This window comes from Diabrotica virgifera, chromosome 3, assembly GCF_917563875.1.
Source record: "Diabrotica virgifera virgifera chromosome 3, PGI_DIABVI_V3a".
Taxonomy (NCBI): Eukaryota; Metazoa; Arthropoda; class Insecta; order Coleoptera; family Chrysomelidae; genus Diabrotica; species Diabrotica virgifera.
In genome coordinates this window covers 146,018,927-146,040,684 of record NC_065445.1, presented here as the reverse complement: position 1 = coordinate 146,040,684, position 21,758 = coordinate 146,018,927, and the positions used below count along the sequence as shown (strand labels likewise).

Here is a 21,758-nt window from a genome sequence, read left to right as displayed (position 1 = left end):
ATAAAAAATAATTGTCATGCTGACATGAGGTCTTGTAGACAATCAGGTGCTAAAATAATAAATCTCATCTGGAATGAAGGAATTTTATAAATAGCTAACCAAAAACTTGAAAAACCGAAAAGATTTTAACAACGAATAATTACGAGAAAATAAAAGTCATTCAAAATGTCGACAATTAGATAATTATTTAATGTCGAAATAATAAATCTCAGCTGGAATGAAGAGATTTTATAAATAGCAGAGCAGAAAACACTAAGTTTTATTCAAAATCAAACAAGAAAAATAAAAAATATTTAACAAAAAATAATTAAGAGAACACTTACCTTGCAAAACTAGTTGAACCACAACAGTACACTAACAGTAAGGAATAGACTATGGAATAGACCGTCCTGAGGTGGATTTTGAAATTTATACGGTTGCGTGCCCCACCCTATGACGTGTTGTAGAAAGTGTGCGTGTGCAAAATTATATTCAGTTTTATCATTGTCATTGGTTTTAAAAATTCCAACATTTTCTATGCACATGATAAGAAATATAACTCAATAACAAAATGTGGGTATGATAACGAAAATTGCATAGTAATGCGATTAGACCCTCAACCGCTATTTCCTATGCGATATGTAAATTATCTGCTAACATTTATTTTCATTATTTTCAACTAAATATTTTTTTAGAGTTATGGGTTTTTTATTTAAACGCCTTATTTATTGTTCAAGTCTTATATTACATGATGATTCAAATTTTCTCTTAACAATTTTAAATATAATCTTTATAATTAAAATAAACACTGAAGCTAATATTACACAAGTCATTGCAAAAACATTATCTATTTCACTTTTCATGCTTTCTTTGTTCATCGTTGTTGGCGCCGGCGTCGATAACATCATTAATAGTAATTGGATGAATTCGCCTTGTTGGAGTTTCCCTAAATAAGTAATCCGCAGCACTTGAATATTCTTGTCGCAGCTGCTGGCTAAATTCCTTAGGTGTCCAGTCTATGCTGCTTCCCAGTGTTAGGTTCTCTATTTGTTTTATAACCTTATTTTTATCCTCATAAAATAAAACCTGACTTCTTAACTGTGTCAGTTTTTCTCTAAATTCTGCTAATTTACGTCTATACTCATTCAAAGACATGATGTTACTACCTCACGTCGCGCTGTGACAATAAGTTCTTGCGACTGAGCTCCCCATGACAATAAGGCCTACGCGACATTTCACGAGCCCACGTGACGGTTTGATGTAACGTTTTACCTGACGCTTTCACGTGACAATAAGGCCTACGCGACATTTCACAAGCCCACGTGACGTTTTGATGTGACGTTTTACGTGACGCGTTGACGTGTTTTGACGTGATGATTTTACGTGACAATAAGGCCTACGCGACATTTCACAAGACTACGTGACGTTTTGATGTGACGTTTTTACGTGACGCGTTGACGTGCTGTGTTCCTTTTAAGTTCTTTTAATAAAAAAATTGCATTATGTTTTTTTATTTTATTTAAATTCCAAAATTACCAGCCGCGCGCTTCGTATCTACGAGATCCGCGAAAAACTTAAGGTACCGACCGCGCATCTGCTTCGCGTTCCGCGAAAAATTAAGGTACCGATCGCACATCTGGTATCGCGCACCGCTGCGCCGCTGTGTTCCTTTTTAGTTCTTTTAATAAAAAAATTGCATTATGTTGTTGTTTTATTTAAATTCCAAAATTACCGCGCGCTTCGTATCTACGAGATCCGCGAAAAACTTAAGGTACCGACCGCGCATCTGCTTCGCGTTCCGCGAAAAATTAAGGTACCGATCGCACATCTGGTATCGCGCACCGATCGATCAGCGCTAGAACGCCGGAACGCGCCCCATCGGACGTCGTCACATCGGAAAGCGCCCTTTTGACACTATGCCGCCATGTTTTTTTGTATTCGTTATCTCCCGCCCATTCCAACGAGCCGTCGTACGTTTAAATCGGACCAATAGCAGCAGAGATACCATGTTTCTCTCTCTAACACACATACTTTCCTATATCAGCTGTGACATCACATACCTCTCTCTCTAACACACAGAATTCCCTATATCTGTAGTGACACCCGTTTAGATCATCTACTTTATAGCATACGAGCTTCATAATGATAATAATTAAATGCAAGTTGTATACACGATTTTTTCTATGATCATTCACAACAAAAAATATATTCAAATTTATTAATTTTGTAACGCAAAGAAATTAAGTAGTTGTATGGTTTAATTAATTATTTTGTTGATACATTTATATTTTCAATATTACAATTATTAAAATGAATTTGGAGGATAAATTTTTAATATCCCTACCGTCTTCAGACATTTTCTTAAAAAGATTTAATTTTTAAATTAGTCAGTTTGTTTACATATTAAGAACTGTCAAAGCGTATGTATTTCACTCGCCATTGGTCATTGCGCGTGTGCCACCTTCATCGCTAATGCCATATCGCGATTCTATTAGTTAAAAATCTGCAGCGTAATGAAAAGCTGTATCATAATGAAGCTCATTATGATACAGGTAGTGAACCTATATTAAAGTATGAGCATAGAAAAAATATGTTATAGACCAAATTGAACTTCCATATTAAGATATGCCCAGTACATCAACTGAATCTACAGAACCCATTTCTCATATCGTCGCCTTAATACTATAACCTAAACCTAATTTTAATACTATAACTACCTAAACCACCATAAGTATCATAACTACCATATACTAATAAACATAAACCATACCATATATATAAACCACCTATAACTACCATAACTATAACCACCTAAACTTAATACTATAACTTGATAACTCGAAATTAGTAGTTTTGAGATAAACGGGTTTAAAGATTTTAAAGATATTTGTGCTGCTACCATGATGTTGGTAAATACGTGATTCATTCTGCAGCTCTAAAATACTGTTCCTTAACTTTTTGGCTACTGATCTATTTAGGAGTACGGTGCAAATTTGTTTTACAATATGGAAAATAACGAAAAATTATATCAACTTTTAGCACTACCATAATGTTAACATTTGGTAATGTCGCATGCCGTGCCAAGTTGCATCTTAGTGAACTTTATAACAAAACTGATTTTTTAAGCTTTATTTTGGTAAAAATTAGCCCTCTGCCATGGGCGTTGCCAGATCTACTAACAATTCTCGCACTTCAATTTTTGCATTAACATGAACCGAATAAAGAGATAGCAATTAAGCGGTAAGCTCAATGGTTTCAGAAAAACACGTGCTACAACTAGATAACTCTAATTAGCTAGTTGTAGCATTCAGTGTACATATGTTGCATTAACGATTATTCCGATTAAACAATAACTTGATAACTTATCTTGTCAAGTTGTAGCGCTGAATATTAGGGGCATTTGAGTTTTATCAACCTTCGTCAATCATAAATAAATAGTTATAACTCGCTTGGAGAGAGTTATCAAGTTTTTACGCAATATGGAGGCAAATAAAATACATCTTGTGAACTAGTTATCTCAAAAACATCAATTTTGGAGTTATCAAGTTATGGTACTAAGGCGACGATATGAATATTGATGTTACACCAAGAAAACGGAAATTATAGTTGTTCCATTATATCTTTGCACAAACGTCATGATTCATTTGTAAACAATTTAAATCAAAACATTAAGTAAAACGTACGTCGATATGTAATATCATTGATATCTCTCAATGTAATGACAATTTATAAGTTAGAAAATATTAGTTGTCTTAGTAGCGTAAAAATAAATACTTCCGGAAGTAATCAAATTAAAAGAGCAACAGTTAGTCGTTCTAACAATTATGTTTGAAAATAAAAACAATGACATCTACAAAAATTAAAAGTTTAAATAATATGAAAATCCAAATGAAACAATAAATCCAAATAAATAAACCAAGAAATACAACAAATGCACTAATGTGACTGTCACTGAAAATGATAAACGTCTAAATTTATAGTAAACAAGGTATCAACAACATGCCGTACCGTTTATTCTTGTTTACAACTCATTGTGGTTTCTATGGACAAGCGGCTTAATTTTGCTATACTAGTTTCTGTGAGTAAAAAAAGAGACCTAGTATAAAAAGTAATTCAAAGTATAATATAATAGAAGAACTATAATGGTACAATTAAATCGCAGCAGATTAATCAGTAGCCGAAGAAGAAGAAAATTTTCCTCGATATAAAAAACTGCTACGAAGAGAGAAAAAGCTAGCAGTCATGAAGAATATTGAGTCGGAACTTAGGAAACATAATTATTCAGAGGAAGAAGTTCTGGATATTATTTCAAAAATAGATGGACCAGAAGAAATTATTCTAAGGCAATAGAAAATGTAAAAATCAATCACTACCTCGATAATATTCGGAGCAATTTAAAGTCTTTGCTTTGACCCTACATTATTATTCACTTGCTGCATATAATTATGTAAGGAGAGTTTTTTAAACTTACTTGTTGCACCCAAGAACATGGAACAGATGGTATCAAAGTATTGATGGTAAACCTGGCTTTACTGCAGTCTTTTAGATCTTTGGAAACAAAAGCATTGTTAGATCCTGATAAATTATGCAGTTTAATTAGATGAAATTTCTATCCGACAACATGAGGAATGGGTTGCTGAAAGAGACAAATGCTATGGTTATATCGATATGGGAACAGGATCTCAAGAGGCCACTAACGCCTTTGTTTTCTTGCTGAACTGTATCAATGGCCATTTCACGGTTCCAGTTGGATATTTTTTAATAGAAGGAATTACAGGAGAGCAAAAAACAAAAGGTGTAGTCCAATAGTGCCTACACAAATCCCATAACATTGACATAAAGGTAGTAAGTATAACTTGTAAAGGGCCGCCAAGTAAATTTCACAATGGCAGCTCATCTTGGCTGTAACCTAAACCATAATAATTTAAAAACGAGCTTCAAACATCCTTTAAATGGTGATGATGTACTGTTTTTGGATCCTTGCCATATCTCACACCTACTTCAATAGTGCCACAAGTGCAAAACACAATATTCTCGAGAAATGAGCAAAACGTTCTGTAGTAAATGCGTTATGCCCTGTAAATAATTTATTTTGAGAGTGACTGGCTTCAAAATTACAATTTAGGTAGTAAATTATACACTTATTGGCTGGATCTTATTACAATTTATTAAAAATAAAACGTTATTATTGTTTTGATAGTTATGGCGATATTGCATTGTGAAGAAAGTCATTTATAAAACAATACTTAGGAGATACGGCGGCAATATAATGAAAAAATCAATTGATTTTTGCAGTTGTGGCCGTATTGAACTATACCGGTTGTATTGTGGCAGTGTATATTATCGCCACATCTCTCTTGATTTTTGCAGTTGTGGCCGTATTGAACGTATTGAATTACATCGGTTGTATTGTGGCAGTGTATATTATCGTCACATCTCCCAGTTATGACCGTATTGCATTTTCAAAACCTCCAAAAACCCTACAGTGAAATACCGAAGTAACTTACTTTATACGTATCCAAAACAATATTTTAGTTCAGGCTGTATTGCATTAGATGGGCCATTATATAGGCAATATTTTACAGACTTAACCCAAAATTCGAATTTTTTGCAGCTGTGGCACAAATGAACTAGGTGTGCGATATGTTAAAATTAGTTCGTATAATACCTTAGGAGGGATGTGTATCATGTTCGATGATAACAATGAAGTTATATTGTGGAATTACCTACAAGAGCTTATTTCGCAAATTTGCAAGAACAAGAATCATTTCAGTATGTAGCTTTTTATAACCAAAAAAAAACAGTTCGTCTTGCTACTCATTTATTTAACTAAAGCGTTGCATCCGCTTTGGTCTTTTGTTCAAAGGAACTGCAGTTATAGCAATTAACGTAAATTGAAGCCACAGCTAGATTTGTTATGATAATGAATAATTTATTTGACGTCCTTAAATCTAGAAATTTGTTACAGTTTAGTTATAAAAGAAAGTATTCAAAATTATTCAGAAATAAGTAGTTTTCTATAGTCCACTGAAAAATACCTTAGTGTGTTAAAAACTAATGTTGGTGGTGCTCTTTTGTTAGACACTCTTCGTCACATAGGATTTTGAGGTCTTAAAGTAGACATAAAAAGTTTACATCTTTTATACAAATCATTTGTAACTTCTGGCATATTAACTTATTTACCATTCTATAAGTTCTCCCAGGATCATATATAGCTATTTTTTGAAAGTATTAGATCACAAGCCCATATAGCACACAACGTCCGATGTACGTCCATATAACGTACATTTAAAGTCCAAACGTCCATGGACCAAAACTGGACATACTATGTACGTACATTACGGGACGTCCATTGGACGTTTGATTTCAACGTACATTGGACATCCATTTGTGGTACATGGATATTTTACACAAAACGCGACTATTATATTAAGTCCCAATACAAACTAAATGAGAATCTTCTTGACAACGTTGTCGCTCTTCGCGCTATCGGTCGTGAAAGATAGTATTAGGCAGGTACTTTTAGGGGATTATCGCTGTTAATTGTTGTGGAATACTGAAGGATGGTTTATTTATGATAATTCACAGAATGGCAAACGCGCTTGTAATATACAACAACGGTACTGACTCTAAAAATAGTTTGGAACAGAAACAGAACAGAGATTAAACCTCTTTTAATGTGCATGCTTCCTAGGGCGTCATTATCTGAATCTCGTCTTTATGAAAATACATCCTGTGATATATTTGTGTTTTCTGTTTATCGTGCAAGTGCAGTCGTGCATTAATGAAGTTCCTAGTTCTTATAATAAAGTATATATTATAATGAAGTTATAGTAAAGAGTAATAAAAAAGGTCTTTTGTGTAATATTTTTAAGTATAAGTTTAGTATTATAAGGAACTATTTCCTATAAAGGCTTTTTGCTATGTATTCACAAAATTATGGATACTAGATTGCTTTCTGAAAAGTGCCCTACAAATGTCCATAAGACGTACATTGAATGTACAAAAGGTGTACACTGAAAGCTCCAATACAACGTACAATGTACGTTTGTAGCGGACGTTCTATGGACGTCCAATTTTGTGAACTCTGGACATTCGTTGGACGTCCATCGGATGTCCATTGTACCTTAGCGGGACGTCCATTGGACGTTCCAATGTACACAGATGTACGTCCATTGGATGTCCATAAAACGTACTTGTGCTATCTGGGAGGTGGCTTAATTATGACACGACAGCTCGCCAGTTCATTTCAGCTTACAAAAAGTTATTAGTTCATGTTGAACTAAGTGATAGCTTTAGAGGCAACTGCATATTATTACATAGTGTCCATTTTAAAATGTAATCCCATCGTGCACATAAATAAATCTTCAAGAGATTTTAAAAATCTTATCGCAAGATCCAGCTTTTAATGAAGTAGGCATTATGATTGCATATATAGAGCAGGTCATTTTGTTCACTCATTGAAACTAAAAATAGTTTGTGCCGAATGTTCTAATGCATTAATTAGTACAAGAAAAAATCTATACTTTTTTTCATTTATAAACAAAAAAAAATGGTTTGGAATATCCCTCAACAGACCGGAACTGCGGACTTGACAATGGCAAACTTAAAATTGTGGCCTATTGCCAAATAAAATAGTAAATTGTATTGACCACAACAAATTATTTAGTGTCCACTAAATACTACTACTTTATTAATTAGAGGTCTCGTGGTGCGGGATTTGTCAGTCCTAGTCCTGCACATATAGAACATCCTAATATCAATATAGCGACTAGCTACAGCCTTTATTAGGAGCATTCTGTGATTATCTGAGAATTGTTGATCCATGCTATGACTAAGTAAATTTAAAAAGATGTCGTTGTTTATGTACCTCCGCAAAACGTTTGTAACTAACTCATCAGTATTCATACGAGTTGGAGAAGGGACCTCTTTTAAAATTTTCTCAGCCATAAAGCATATATCGATCACACTCTCAGATGGATATTGCAATCCTTTTTTATTTTTTTATCAATAAATGAAAATAAAAAGTTGTTACGAGTGACACTTACTAAGGCACTTAAACATTCATTACAGACTATTCTTTTTTGTAAGTAAAACACAACATAACCAGCTATATATGTAATTATGCTTTTTGAATAAACAGAAAAGGGATTAATATAGCTGTGATCATGATCACTTATATCTACTGGCACGTCAGTAGTGCAACTACCACTCAACCTATAATCTCTGGAAGTGATATTAATGTGATCGGTGGGATTGCATTTTAAAATAGTTAAATCTTCCAAAGGAAAGCAGTTACCACTAAATTTATTTTTTAGTTCAACATGTACCAAAATTTTTTTATAAGCTGACTGAAAATGTCTTTGGGTTATTATTGTAACCGCCTTGTGCTCGAACTGAACTAAAAAATAATTCTATGTGGTCTTGTGATACCTTATAAAATGGTAAATACTTTAATGTAGAAGAAACAACTAACTGGTTAAAAAGAACTTTTATACTGGATATGCATACTTTTAATCCAAGAAATCCAGTAAAACAATCTGTATCTAACATTAAGAGGTCCTGACCTGGAGCTGCTTTTAACTCACTAATATATTTGTCTGCTTCATTTAAAAAATTGACAGTGTTATCATAATTAATTAAACTTAAAGGCTTTTTAAAGCCATGCTGCAACAAACTTCTGGAATTAAGTATATCAAACAATTTGTTCATGATTGTTACAAATCTAACAGTTGCTTCAACTCCAGAAAATTGTGACAAACCTAACTCTTTATTGCAAAAGTCTAAAGCTACTGCAACACTTTCGCTTAATACCTGAGTAGCCAGTGACACTTTCATTTTTTGTCTACGAAAATAAACATGTTGGGCCTTTAATTTATTGGCTAAATGAAAAGATTCACTCTGTTGAAGATGATGCAACTCCTTAAAATACCTCCAATCAATAAATCTATTCTTGTCATCTACAAAACTAGATTTATTACCTAAAGTGTTACGAATTAACTTAATCATATGACTAGGATCTAAAACTATAACTACATCCTTGTCTGTACAAGGATGTTTAAAAAAAGTTTGTAGGGATGAATGATTCAAATTACATCCTAATAGCTTAGCCATCGTAAGATTAACAGGAGCCCCATCAAAAGTAACACTTACAACATCTACACCTACTTCATGGCACTTTCGCAGACACTCCAGAACCAAACCTTTTTTCTGTTCTCCAGTGCAGCCAGCTATCAAAAAATATCCTACAGGCATTTTCCAGGCACCATTAATACAGTTAACCATAAATACAAGGACGTTTTTGGCTAACACCAGTTCCTGTACACCAGTACCTATGTCAACATACCCATAACATTTTTTGCCTGGAACCCATTCTTCCTGTTGCCGGATAGACATTTCATCAAATATTAGACCACATATTACTTTGTCATTACATGAGTTGACTTTCAGTCTTAAGGCATCGAAAGATTCCTTCGTAAAACCAGGTTCACCATCAATGGCTGTATACCATCTACTTAGAGTTCTAGGATGAGGTAACATGTATCAAATGTTCGTCTAACATATTTATACGCCGCAGGTGAGTAATAATGTAGTGTCAGAGCAAATGTCCGCAATTGCTCTGAATATTGCTTAGGTAGCGCTTTTTTTTCAACTTTTTTTAACTGCCTCAGAAGAACTTCTTTAGGTGCTCCTAATTTTTCAAGAAGATCCAATGTTTCTTCTTGAACCAACCTTGTTTTCTTGAGTTTCTCAATTACATTCTTCATGTTAGCTACTTGTTTCTCACTTCTTTGTAGTCTTCGACGAACATTCCTTAATCTTCGTTTTCGTTCACTACTAATTTTCTGCGAACGACCTAATTCTTTAGATATCTTCCACTTCCTAGGAGTTAACTCACATGATGTACTAGGAATATCTGGAGATACATTGGAAATTACGTTCCTTTCTGACATTATACTGATATTAGATAATATCCTCACTTTTGAATTCTCCTGCATTTGTAGCACCTAAAAGAAAAAAACAAACGCTAAATATCACAATATCAAAGAGATAATAATAAAATATGTAATATAGATTTACAAGAAATAAAAAAGCATACTGAATAAGTATTAAATAAACATAAAACCAATATATATGAATATGTAGTGAGGGACGTTTGAGTTTGCATAAATTCATTATCTCGAGAATGGGCCAATTTGAAGAAAAATCCTGACAGGTCGATTTTTATTTTTAAATTAGGGCTTTTTGGCATATATATACTAGTGACGTCATCCATCGTGGATGACGGAATCGATGATTTTTTTACATGGGAGTAGGGGTTGTGGGACAGCTCATTTGAAAGGCTATTTAATTCTCTATTCAGTAATATAAACAATAACCTAATTATTTATACAGGGGGCCAAAAAATTTTTTTGAATTAAATTAATTGAGACAAAAAGAAGAATGTATGTACTTATTTTTTTTTTTTTTTTTTTTTTTATTTAACGTCCTAATTTATTTACAATCTGTAAAACAAGTTACAATAAGTAAATGTTGTGACCACTAGTGTAGGTGACTTGGAGAAAATGATTCAATAATCATTTTCTTTACAAATATTTTACATAGATATAAAATTGTTTGTCTCTGGGAATTACGGCACATATAACTAAAATCGCGATGGTAAATCACTAGGTGTATTTCGTCTAAGTCTCCGTCTGACTGGTTGGCTCATCAGGTTTCTGGCTAGTACATTTGGATGTTGTGCCAGTCTGTCTTCGTATTTCTGTGCAAAGTTGGTAATTTCTTCTTTTACTGTTGAAATTTCTAGATCGCGTCTAATAATAATATTTGCAACATACCATGGGGCATTTGTGATTATTCGAAGAACCTTCGACTGGAACCTCTCCAAGATTTCGATATTGGAGTTTGATGCAGTACCCCAAAGTTGGATCCCGTAAGTCCATATTGGCTTCAAAATTGCTTTGTAGACAAGTACTTTATTTTTCATCGAAAGTGATGATTTGTGACCAATCAGCCAGTAAAGATTGTGTAATTTGAGACCAAGTTGTTTACGCTTCATAAAAATGTGTGTTCTCCAGTTTAATCTTTGGTCTAGATGCATTCCAAGGTATTTGACTGTTGCTTGCTGTTTTAGTTGGTGGTTGTTGATATATACAGGCGGGCAGTGACCTTTACGGTTTGTGAAGGTAATATGAACCGACTTTGTTTCATTTGTTTGAAAACGCCACCGTTTTAACCAAGTTTGCATTTTGTTGAGGCTGGTTTGCAGAAGTTGAGAAGCTATCCGTGGGTCCTGATGTACTGACATCACTGCTGTGTCGTCTGCATATGTAGCTGTAGTGGTTTGAAAGTTTGTTGGTAAGTCTGCTGTGTACAATAGGTATAACACTGGCCCCAGAACACTGCCCTGTGGAACTCCAGATCCAACTGGAAATAGAGACGTGCACTCATCTCTATGTTGTACAAAAAAGTAACGGTTATGGAGGTAGGATTTTAAAATTAGGAAGTGAGTGAGAGGAAGCATATTTTTTAATTTGTATAGAAGGCCTGTGTGCCAGACTTTATCGAATGCTTGCGAGATGTCTAGAAAAGCGGCAGTGCAGTACATTTTGTCTTCCAATGCTTGATTAACAGTTCTGCATATCCGATGAACCTGTTCTATGGTTGCGTGTTGGGATCTGAATCCAAACTGGTGTGCAGGGATTAGTTCTCGATCTGATAGGAGTGGTTGAATTCTTGAGAGTATCAGTTTTTCTAGGATCTTTGACACTATCGGCAGTAAGCTTATGGGTCGATATGATTTGACATTTTCCAGCGGCTTTCCTGGTTTGGGAATTAGTATAATTTTTGCGACTTTCCAGAGGAGAGGGAAATATGCGGTTCTTAATACTGCATTGAATAATTGAGTGAGGTACACAATTCCTTTCCTGGGTAGTTGTTTAATAATTTTACTGGATATAAGATCGAAGCCTGGGGACTTTTTCGATTTAAGATTTTGTATTATTTTGATCACTTCATTTACCTTAAACTTTTCCGGTGGAAGTTCTAACTGGTATGGAAATTCTAAAAATTGTTGGATGGATGCTTCAAAGTTTTGATTATTCTCAGCAGGGAAAGGTTGAAAGACGTCTGTGAGATATTTTGCAAACACTTCTGATTTTTCTTTATTGCTTTTGGCCCATTCGCCGTTTTCTGCGCGAATAGGAGGGTTGCTTGTTAATTAATGCGCATTAATACAGTTAACCATAAATACAAGGACGTTTTTGGCTAACACCAGTTCCTGTACACCAGTACCTATGTCAACATACCCATAACATTTTTTGCCTGGAACCCATTCTTCCTGTTGCCGGATAGACATTTCATCAAATATTAGACCACATATTACTTTGTCATTACATGAGTTGACTTTCAGTCTTAAGGCATCGAAAGATTCCTTCGTAAAACCAGGTTCACCATCAATGGCTGTATACCATCTACTTAGAGTTCTAGGATGAGGTAACATGTATCAAATGTTCGTCTAACATATTTATACGCCGCAGGTGAGTAATAATGTAGTGTCAGAGCAAATGTCCGCAATTGCTCTGAATATTGCTTAGGTAGCGCTTTTTTTTCAACTTTTTTTAACTGCCTCAGAAGAACTTCTTTAGGTGCTCCTAATTTTTCAAGAAGATCCAATGTTTCTTCTTGAACCAACCTTGTTTTCTTGAGTTTCTCAATTACATTCTTCATGTTAGCTACTTGTTTCTCACTTCTTTGTAGTCTTCGACGAACATTCCTTAATCTTCGTTTTCGTTCACTACTAATTTTCTGCGAACGACCTAATTCTTTAGATATCTTCCACTTCCTAGGAGTTAACTCACATGATGTACTAGGAATATCTGGAGATACATTGGAAATTACGTTCCTTTCTGACATTATACTGATATTAGATAATATCCTCACTTTTGAATTCTCCTGCATTTGTAGCACCTAAAAGAAAAAAACAAACGCTAAATATCACAATATCAAAGAGATAATAATAAAATATGTAATATAGATTTACAAGAAATAAAAAAGCATACTGAATAAGTATTAAATAAACATAAAACCAATATATATGAATATGTAGTGAGGGACGTTTGAGTTTGCATAAATTCATTATCTCGAGAATGGGCCAATTTGAAGAAAAATCCTGACAGGTCGATTTTTATTTTTAAATTAGGGCTTTTTGGCATATATATACTAGTGACGTCATCCATCGTGGATGACGGAATCGATGATTTTTTTACATGGGAGTAGGGGTTGTGGGACAGCTCATTTGAAAGGCTATTTAATTCTCTATTCAGTAATATAAACAATAACCTAATTATTTATACAGGGGGCCAAAAAATTTTTTTGAATTAAATTAATTGAGACAAAAAGAAGAATGTATGTACTTATTTTTTTTTTTTTTTTTTTTTTTATTTAACGTCCTAATTTATTTACAATCTGTAAAACAAGTTACAATAAGTAAATGTTGTGACCACTAGTGTAGGTGACTTGGAGAAAATGATTCAATAATCATTTTCTTTACAAATATTTTACATAGATATAAAATTGTTTGTCTCTGGGAATTACGGCACATATAACTAAAATCGCGATGGTAAATCACTAGGTGTATTTCGTCTAAGTCTCCGTCTGACTGGTTGGCTCATCAGGTTTCTGGCTAGTACATTTGGATGTTGTGCCAGTCTGTCTTCGTATTTCTGTGCAAAGTTGGTAATTTCTTCTTTTACTGTTGAAATTTCTAGATCGCGTCTAATAATAATATTTGCAACATACCATGGGGCATTTGTGATTATTCGAAGAACCTTCGACTGGAACCTCTCCAAGATTTCGATATTGGAGTTTGATGCAGTACCCCAAAGTTGGATCCCGTAAGTCCATATTGGCTTCAAAATTGCTTTGTAGACAAGTACTTTATTTTTCATCGAAAGTGATGATTTGTGACCAATCAGCCAGTAAAGATTGTGTAATTTGAGACCAAGTTGTTTACGCTTCATAAAAATGTGTGTTCTCCAGTTTAATCTTTGGTCTAGATGCATTCCAAGGTATTTGACTGTTGCTTGCTGTTTTAGTTGGTGGTTGTTGATATATACAGGCGGGCAGTGACCTTTACGGTTTGTGAAGGTAATATGAACCGACTTTGTTTCATTTGTTTGAAAACGCCACCGTTTTAACCAAGTTTGCATTTTGTTGAGGCTGGTTTGCAGAAGTTGAGAAGCTATCCGTGGGTCCTGATGTACTGACATCACTGCTGTGTCGTCTGCATATGTAGCTGTAGTGGTTTGAAAGTTTGTTGGTAAGTCTGCTGTGTACAATAGGTATAACACTGGCCCCAGAACACTGCCCTGTGGAACTCCAGATCCAACTGGAAATAGAGACGTGCACTCATCTCTATGTTGTACAAAAAAGTAACGGTTATGGAGGTAGGATTTTAAAATTAGGAAGTGAGTGAGAGGAAGCATATTTTTTAATTTGTATAGAAGGCCTGTGTGCCAGACTTTATCGAATGCTTGCGAGATGTCTAGAAAAGCGGCAGTGCAGTACATTTTGTCTTCCAATGCTTGATTAACAGTTCTGCATATCCGATGAACCTGTTCTATGGTTGCGTGTTGGGATCTGAATCCAAACTGGTGTGCAGGGATTAGTTCTCGATCTGATAGGAGTGGTTGAATTCTTGAGAGTATCAGTTTTTCTAGGATCTTTGACACTATCGGCAGTAAGCTTATGGGTCGATATGATTTGACATTTTCCAGCGGCTTTCCTGGTTTGGGAATTAGTATAATTTTTGCGACTTTCCAGAGGAGAGGGAAATATGCGGTTCTTAATACTGCATTGAATAATTGAGTGAGGTACACAATTCCTTTCCTGGGTAGTTGTTTAATAATTTTACTGGATATAAGATCGAAGCCTGGGGACTTTTTCGATTTAAGATTTTGTATTATTTTGATCACTTCATTTACCTTAAACTTTTCCGGTGGAAGTTCTAACTGGTATGGAAATTCTAAAAATTGTTGGATGGATGCTTCAAAGTTTTGATTATTCTCAGCAGGGAAAGGTTGAAAGACGTCTGTGAGATATTTTGCAAACACTTCTGATTTTTCTTTATTGCTTTTGGCCCATTCGCCGTTTTCTGCGCGAATAGGAGGGTTGCTTGTTAATTAATGCGCATTAATACAGTTAACCATAAATACAAGGACGTTTTTGGCTAACACCAGTTCCTGTACACCAGTACCTATGTCAACATACCCATAACATTTTTTGCCTGGAACCCATTCTTCCTGTTGCCGGATAGACATTTCATCAAATATTAGACCACATATTACTTTGTCATTACATGAGTTGACTTTCAGTCTTAAGGCATCGAAAGATTCCTTCGTAAAACCAGGTTCACCATCAATGGCTGTATACCATCTACTTAGAGTTCTAGGATGAGGTAACATGTATCAAATGTTCGTCTAACATATTTATACGCCGCAGGTGAGTAATAATGTAGTGTCAGAGCAAATGTCCGCAATTGCTCTGAATATTGCTTAGGTAGCGCTTTTTTTTCAACTTTTTTTAACTGCCTCAGAAGAACTTCTTTAGGTGCTCCTAATTTTTCAAGAAGATCCAATGTTTCTTCTTGAACCAACCTTGTTTTCTTGAGTTTCTCAATTACATTCTTCATGTTAGCTACTTGTTTCTCACTTCTTTGTAGTCTTCGACGAACATTCCTTAATCTTCGTTTTCGTTCACTACTAATTTTCTGCGAACGACCTAATTCTTTAGATATCTTCCACTTCCTAGGAGTTAACTCACATGATGTACTAGGAATATCTGGAGATACATTGGAAATTACGTTCCTTTCTGACATTATACTGATATTAGATAATATCCTCACTTTTGAATTCTCCTGCATTTGTAGCACCTAAAAGAAAAAAACAAACGCTAAATATCACAATATCAAAGAGATAATAATAAAATATGTAATATAGATTTACAAGAAATAAAAAAGCATACTGAATAAGTATTAAATAAACATAAAACCAATATATATGAATATGTAGTGAGGGACGTTTGAGTTTGCATAAATTCATTATCTCGAGAATGGGCCAATTTGAAGAAAAATCCTGACAGGTCGATTTTTATTTTTAAATTAGGGCTTTTTGGCATATATATACTAGTGACGTCATCCATCGTGGATGACGGAATCGATGATTTTTTTACATGGGAGTAGGGGTTGTGGGACAGCTCATTTGAAAGGCTATTTAATTCTCTATTCAGTAATATAAACAATAACCTAATTATTTATACAGGGGGCCAAAAAATTTTTTTGAATTAAATTAATTGAGACAAAAAGAAGAATGTATGTACTTATTTAATGCAAAATACATTTTACTGCTGTCAGAAAACAGAAAAAAATGTTAATTTCGAAAATAAACATTGCTTTTCTCTTAAATTAAATGTTCAAACTGGTAAGAGGCAGACAATTTAAGCGAAAAACAATATTTATGTATTAAATAAACATTTTTTTCCTGTTTTCGGACCACAGTAAAATGTATTTTGAATTAAATAAATTACATAGGTACATTTTTATTATCTCAATTAATTTAATTCAAAAACATTTTTTTTGCTACCCTGTATGAATAATTAATTAGGTTATTGTTTATATTACTGCATAGAGAATAAAATACCATTTCACATGAGCTATCATCACGTCCAGATGGATGACGTCACTAGTATTATATATAAGCCAAAAAGTCCTAAATTAAAAACAAAAATCGACCTGTCTGAGGATTTCTCTTCAAATTTGCCCATTCTCAAGATAATGAATTTATGCAAACTCAAACATCCTCACTGTATAATATTATGAATATAAAAAAATATAAATAAACAGTAATATACAGTCGGAAAAATGAAAGAATACCCATGAACGATCACATCAATCACTTATTTTGTATTTGCTGTCTTTTTCTATAAATAACAAACGTTTGTTATAGAAAAAGATTTTTTTTCCTCTGATTCTGGCTTTGGTTTAGAACTAGAACCTTTAGCCACGTAATTGTATAACTTATTACTAAGTCAGGGGAGTAATGTGTAGTGTGTGTGTTGCGTAAGTGCCTTGTTACTTTGTAAAGTTGACGTCAAAAAAGATATTAAATACAAAATAAGTGATTGATGTGATCGTTCATGGGTATAGGACTTTTCATTCACAGTCATTTGTTTCGAGCCTCTGTCATGTGCCACATAGTCATAGCCATCGTCATACTTTATTGATCCTTTAAGACATTCAAAATAAATGTATAGGATACGTCAATACACAATTCAGTATATAAAAAAAACATCAATGTGTATAATACAATATTGACAGTGTAACAAAAATTGACAAAACATAAAATATATAAAAATAACATTCTTACAAGTAAAATATGAAGCTACTGCAGTTTGTCCTCCAGATATTCATTTATCGAATAATATGCTTCTGTTATGAGTAAATCTTTAACATTTTTTTTAAATGTAGTGGAGAGTGGTATTTCTTTCACAGCTTTTGGCAAATGGTTGTATAAGGTCAGACCCATATATCTGAAGCTATTTTGAAATTTGTATGTTCTGTGTTTAGGAACTCGTAAAGATTCAGCACTTCTTGTATTGTAATAGTGATTATCTGCATTTACTGGAAATGTATTTATTTCCTGTTTTACATAGAGTAAACATTTATAGATATATAGGCAGTAGAAAGTTAAAATTTGATGTTTAATAAAAATTGGTTTACAAGATTGTTGATAATCCAAATTAAAAATTTTACGGATAATTTTTTTTTGGGTAATGAACACTTTGGCACTATCTACTGAGTTCCCCCATAAAATTACATTATAGCACATGTGGCTGTAAGCAAGGCTATAATAAACGTTTATTAATGCCGATATGGGTAGTGTGTTTTTAATTCTAGATGTAGCATAAAAAGCTTTATTCAATTTCATGTTCACTGAATTCACTTGCTCTGACCATTTCAGATTACAATCAATGAACACACCCAAAAACTTTGTAGACTGAGTGGAAGATAACATATTGTTTCTATCATGGATGGTTAAGTTATAGTCATTGGTTGATGAGTTGTATGAATGAAAATAAATAATTTCTGTCTTGTCAATGTTTAAAATGAGTCTGTTGGTATTACACCAGCATCTAAAGCAGTCAACAACAGTCTTCATTGCCATTTGTAATTCCTCGAGTGTACGTGCAGAGACTATTAACGAGGTATCGTCAGCAAACATTGATATTATAAGTGCCCTTATGTGATCTGGTAGATCGTTAATAAAAATTAGGAATAATAATGGTCCCAGCACGGATCCCTGTGGTACTCCTTTGTTTGTCATGTATGGTTCTGAGCTTGATTCTTTAATTTTCACAACACTCTTCCTGTCACCTAAGAAATTTATTAAACCTTACAACAATAAAAACCTTACAATCAATAAATTTAAAGTAATTCTGAAAAAATATCTTCTGAGTTTTGCTTTTTACTCTGTTAGTGAATATTTTGATCATTTTAAAGCAGTATCATGGACATGAATATTACTCCCTATGTTTTCCGATGTCTCATTTTGTGAATGTATTTATATGTAGAATGCAAGTAATTATTCCGTATTCCACACCATTCTAAAAGGCTAAAGGTAAGTTTAGATTGTATAAGTGCTTAATAAAGAATTCATAAATGAGTTATTCCTACAAAATATTATAAAAATTTGAACCTTGATAGGAGACCTCTTAATTTAATTAATTAGTATTTTATAATTTACTTAGTACATAATATACAAAATTATAAAAATAATATCAAGAACCTAGTTGAAATCTGCCCGTACACACCTATTACCTATACAAACTTATTTGCCAATGAAAGCAAGTGAAATAGGTCTGGATCCCGCATATGAAAAAAAACATGATTAATAGCAAGCTGAAAATTTGTTAATAGCTTAAGTGTGCCTAGTCGGACAAACTTTGATATATAGGAACACTGGAACAGGGAAGTTTTAATTTTGGAACAGGTTAAAAATTTGTAGCGGTCAGACCACGAAAATGTCACATGTATTTTGTCCAACAGAACTTCCAATTGATTTGTTACCCTTTCATTAAAATCTCATGCAAAAATCAGGCTGCTATTTATCACCAAATGGGAATTATAATGAGTGGAACACACAGAAGATGTCAAATGACAGGAATTATGACAGGTGATAAATCTCAGTCTGATTTTTGCATGAGAGTTTCATGAAAGGGTAACAAATCAATTGGAAGCCCTGTCGGACAAAATACATTTGACGTTTTCGTGATCTGACTGTTTCAAATTTTTAACCTGTTCCACAATTAAAATTTCCCCCGTTCCAGTGTTCCCATATATCAAAGTTTATCCGACTAGACACCCTTAAGCTATTAACAAATTTTCAGGTTGCTATTAATCAACTTTTTTTTCATACGCTTGATCCAGACCTAAAATGTATTACTGAAATTATTGTATGTTGTGTAATATTCAGGTTCAAGGTGTACCTATTTCAGAATATTACTTATATTATTTTAATTAATTACTTATTTATATAATTTATTAATATTTATAATAATTGTTACCTGAGATTCACCAATTGTAGGGATTGCATTTTCTCGCAAACGAATAGGATGAGCTAAGGAAGTCCTATCTACATGCCTCTCTTCAAAATGTCTTGTACATAATTTGCTACCTTTCCTGGGTTCCCAGTTCTCTTTATTTACGAACTGAATCCAGGCCTCTCTCCTTTTAACATCTTTAGGAAAACTACAACCATATAAACCAAGTTTAAAAAATTACCTGTTCTTTTTACATGCATTATCACTAAAATGGATAATGGGTCTATTGAATAAAAAGAAGTATTTGCTTTTACTTACAAGTATTTAAGTAATTACTTAATATTAATTGAATAAAATCATTTCTTTAATGCTTTATTTAATTACTATTAGGTAAATACTTAAATACGAGGAAGTAAAAGCAAATACTTATTTTTATTCAATAGACCCAATACCGCCCTGTACACTGTTTACGTTTACATACTAACCCATGTAAAGTGACTTTGGAGGAGAATTTTTTCTTATTTCCGGCATTATAATCACACAATGGGTACGCACACGACGGCATATTATTGTCACTACAAAATCACTGAAACACACAACAAAAATAAGTTCAAAATAATGTATAAAATAAATTCTTTAAATGCACAAATTCACCAAACAACACGACCTGTCAATAGTGTCAATAAGAAAGGTAACATGGCCGAACCGATCCCATATTCTCGGCACATGTCACATCCTCTCCCTCCCACATCACTGGTATGTAACTATATAATTGTAGTCAATGTGGCACCAATAGAAAAAGTGGCATAGTGGCACCATAAATCTGACAACACCGCCTTTCCCTAATATAACCTCACTTGTATTATTTAGCGCCGATTTGTAATACCGTTAAAATCGCTGCGATCGATGCAGATTATATCTCCGGTTCTATAATAATAAAATATTTTCAAAGGTGATCTTTGTGTGCAATAAGTCAAAGTGTGTGCAATAAACAATAAATTGGGTGTTAACATTACCATGAGAGACAGAACGAAAAGAATACTTAAATTATTAGACGACAATGTACAAGGTAAGTATCCTAATTTAACTATAATAATAATAATAATTATAAAGTATTAACCCTTTAACGTTTAGTAGTTATATTTGGAGTCACTAGAGAATACTCTGAAAGCATTAATTTTTTTCTTGTAAGAACTGAGTAATTCTATTGTGGAGTGAAATAGAGGAAAAAACGAGGTTTTTTATTTACTGAAATTTTTTATTTGATTAAATTGCATAGCTAAGGTAAATGTACAGATTTATAATCCATATTATATAGCAACAGTGGCTATACATATTAAGTAGTTATTAGTGTTTAATGGGTGGAAAGTGACTTTATTTTCGTCATAAGTCAGTCAGTTCTTATGCAAAAAAACTTGTCAGAGCTTTTTATTTGCAAAGGTATTTTAATGAACTTTAAAAGATTTCTGTTAAGTTTTTCCAAAAAATTGCACGAAATTCGAGTTACATATTTGAGATTAAAGGTTCTCCATTTCGATGTTCTTCGAAAAAATAACCATCCTTTAAAGATTAAATAACAACCTCAGTTGTTATTGGGTGTACATATAGGTCTTTCAGACGCGCATCTCTTTGTTTTTTATTAGCTACAATTTTGTTTTTTATGTTTTTTTTTTCTATAAAATTAATTTTTTTTAAGTTATTCCTAAAAAACGGTTATAAAACGTGAGCTTTTGTCATAGCTTTACGTGAGAAAAATGCATAGTTTCAATCGCAAATAACTTCGAAAGTGTCAATTTTCCAAAGAAATTTTATAAAACAAAATTTACTCAGAATTGGTCACTCTACCGATTTCCATAGTCATTTTGATTAAAAAAATTTCATCCCCTAGATAGGGTTGTTTACACCCCCAGGGCAAAAGCACACTTCGGCATAGAGTAGATTTTGACAAAGGTTATAATTACTACCTAAATCCAAATTTTCAAGGAAATCGACCTTGGTTCTCAAAATTCCACGAGAAAATGGCTGTTGATTGGACTATAATATACTTGGAAAGCAAAAATTTTTTAGAAAATCATATTTAATAATCAAATTTTTGTCTTTAGCTGTTTAGGTACAATAAAGTAAACAAGTTTTCAATTAACATTGTGGCCTAGCAGTAATTAATTATAAATAAAAATTGAATT

General features: G+C 33.3%; 1 protein-coding gene across 1 annotated transcript; it reads right to left on the bottom strand.

Annotated features, from left to right (window-relative positions):
* Positions 1–5,911: 5,911 nt before the first annotated feature.
* LOC126882580 (uncharacterized) lies at positions 5,912–20,140 on the bottom strand. Its single transcript, XM_050647553.1, has 6 exons — positions 20,061–20,140; positions 19,600–19,783; positions 15,581–15,910; positions 12,619–12,948; positions 9,712–9,986; positions 5,912–5,930 (listed from the first exon to the last, which is right to left on the bottom strand). Exons 1-6 carry the CDS (start codon positions 20,138–20,140, stop codon positions 5,912–5,914), a joined length of 1,218 nt encoding a protein of 405 aa, XP_050503510.1.
* Between the last annotated feature and the right edge of the window lie 1,618 nt (positions 20,141–21,758).

Excerpts from the sequence above, each read along its gene's own strand:
- LOC126882580 (XM_050647553.1), bottom strand. The coding sequence starts at position 20,140 with ATGCCGTCGTGTGCGTACCCATTGTGTGATTATAATGCCGGAAATAAG. Across the intron at positions 12,949-15,580 it reads AATTAGGAGCACCTAAAGAA|GTGCTACAAATGCAGGAGAA; the intron begins GTTCTTCTGAGG and ends TTTTTCTTTTAG. Across the intron at positions 9,987-12,618 it reads AATTAGGAGCACCTAAAGAA|GTGCTACAAATGCAGGAGAA; the intron begins GTTCTTCTGAGG and ends TTTTTCTTTTAG.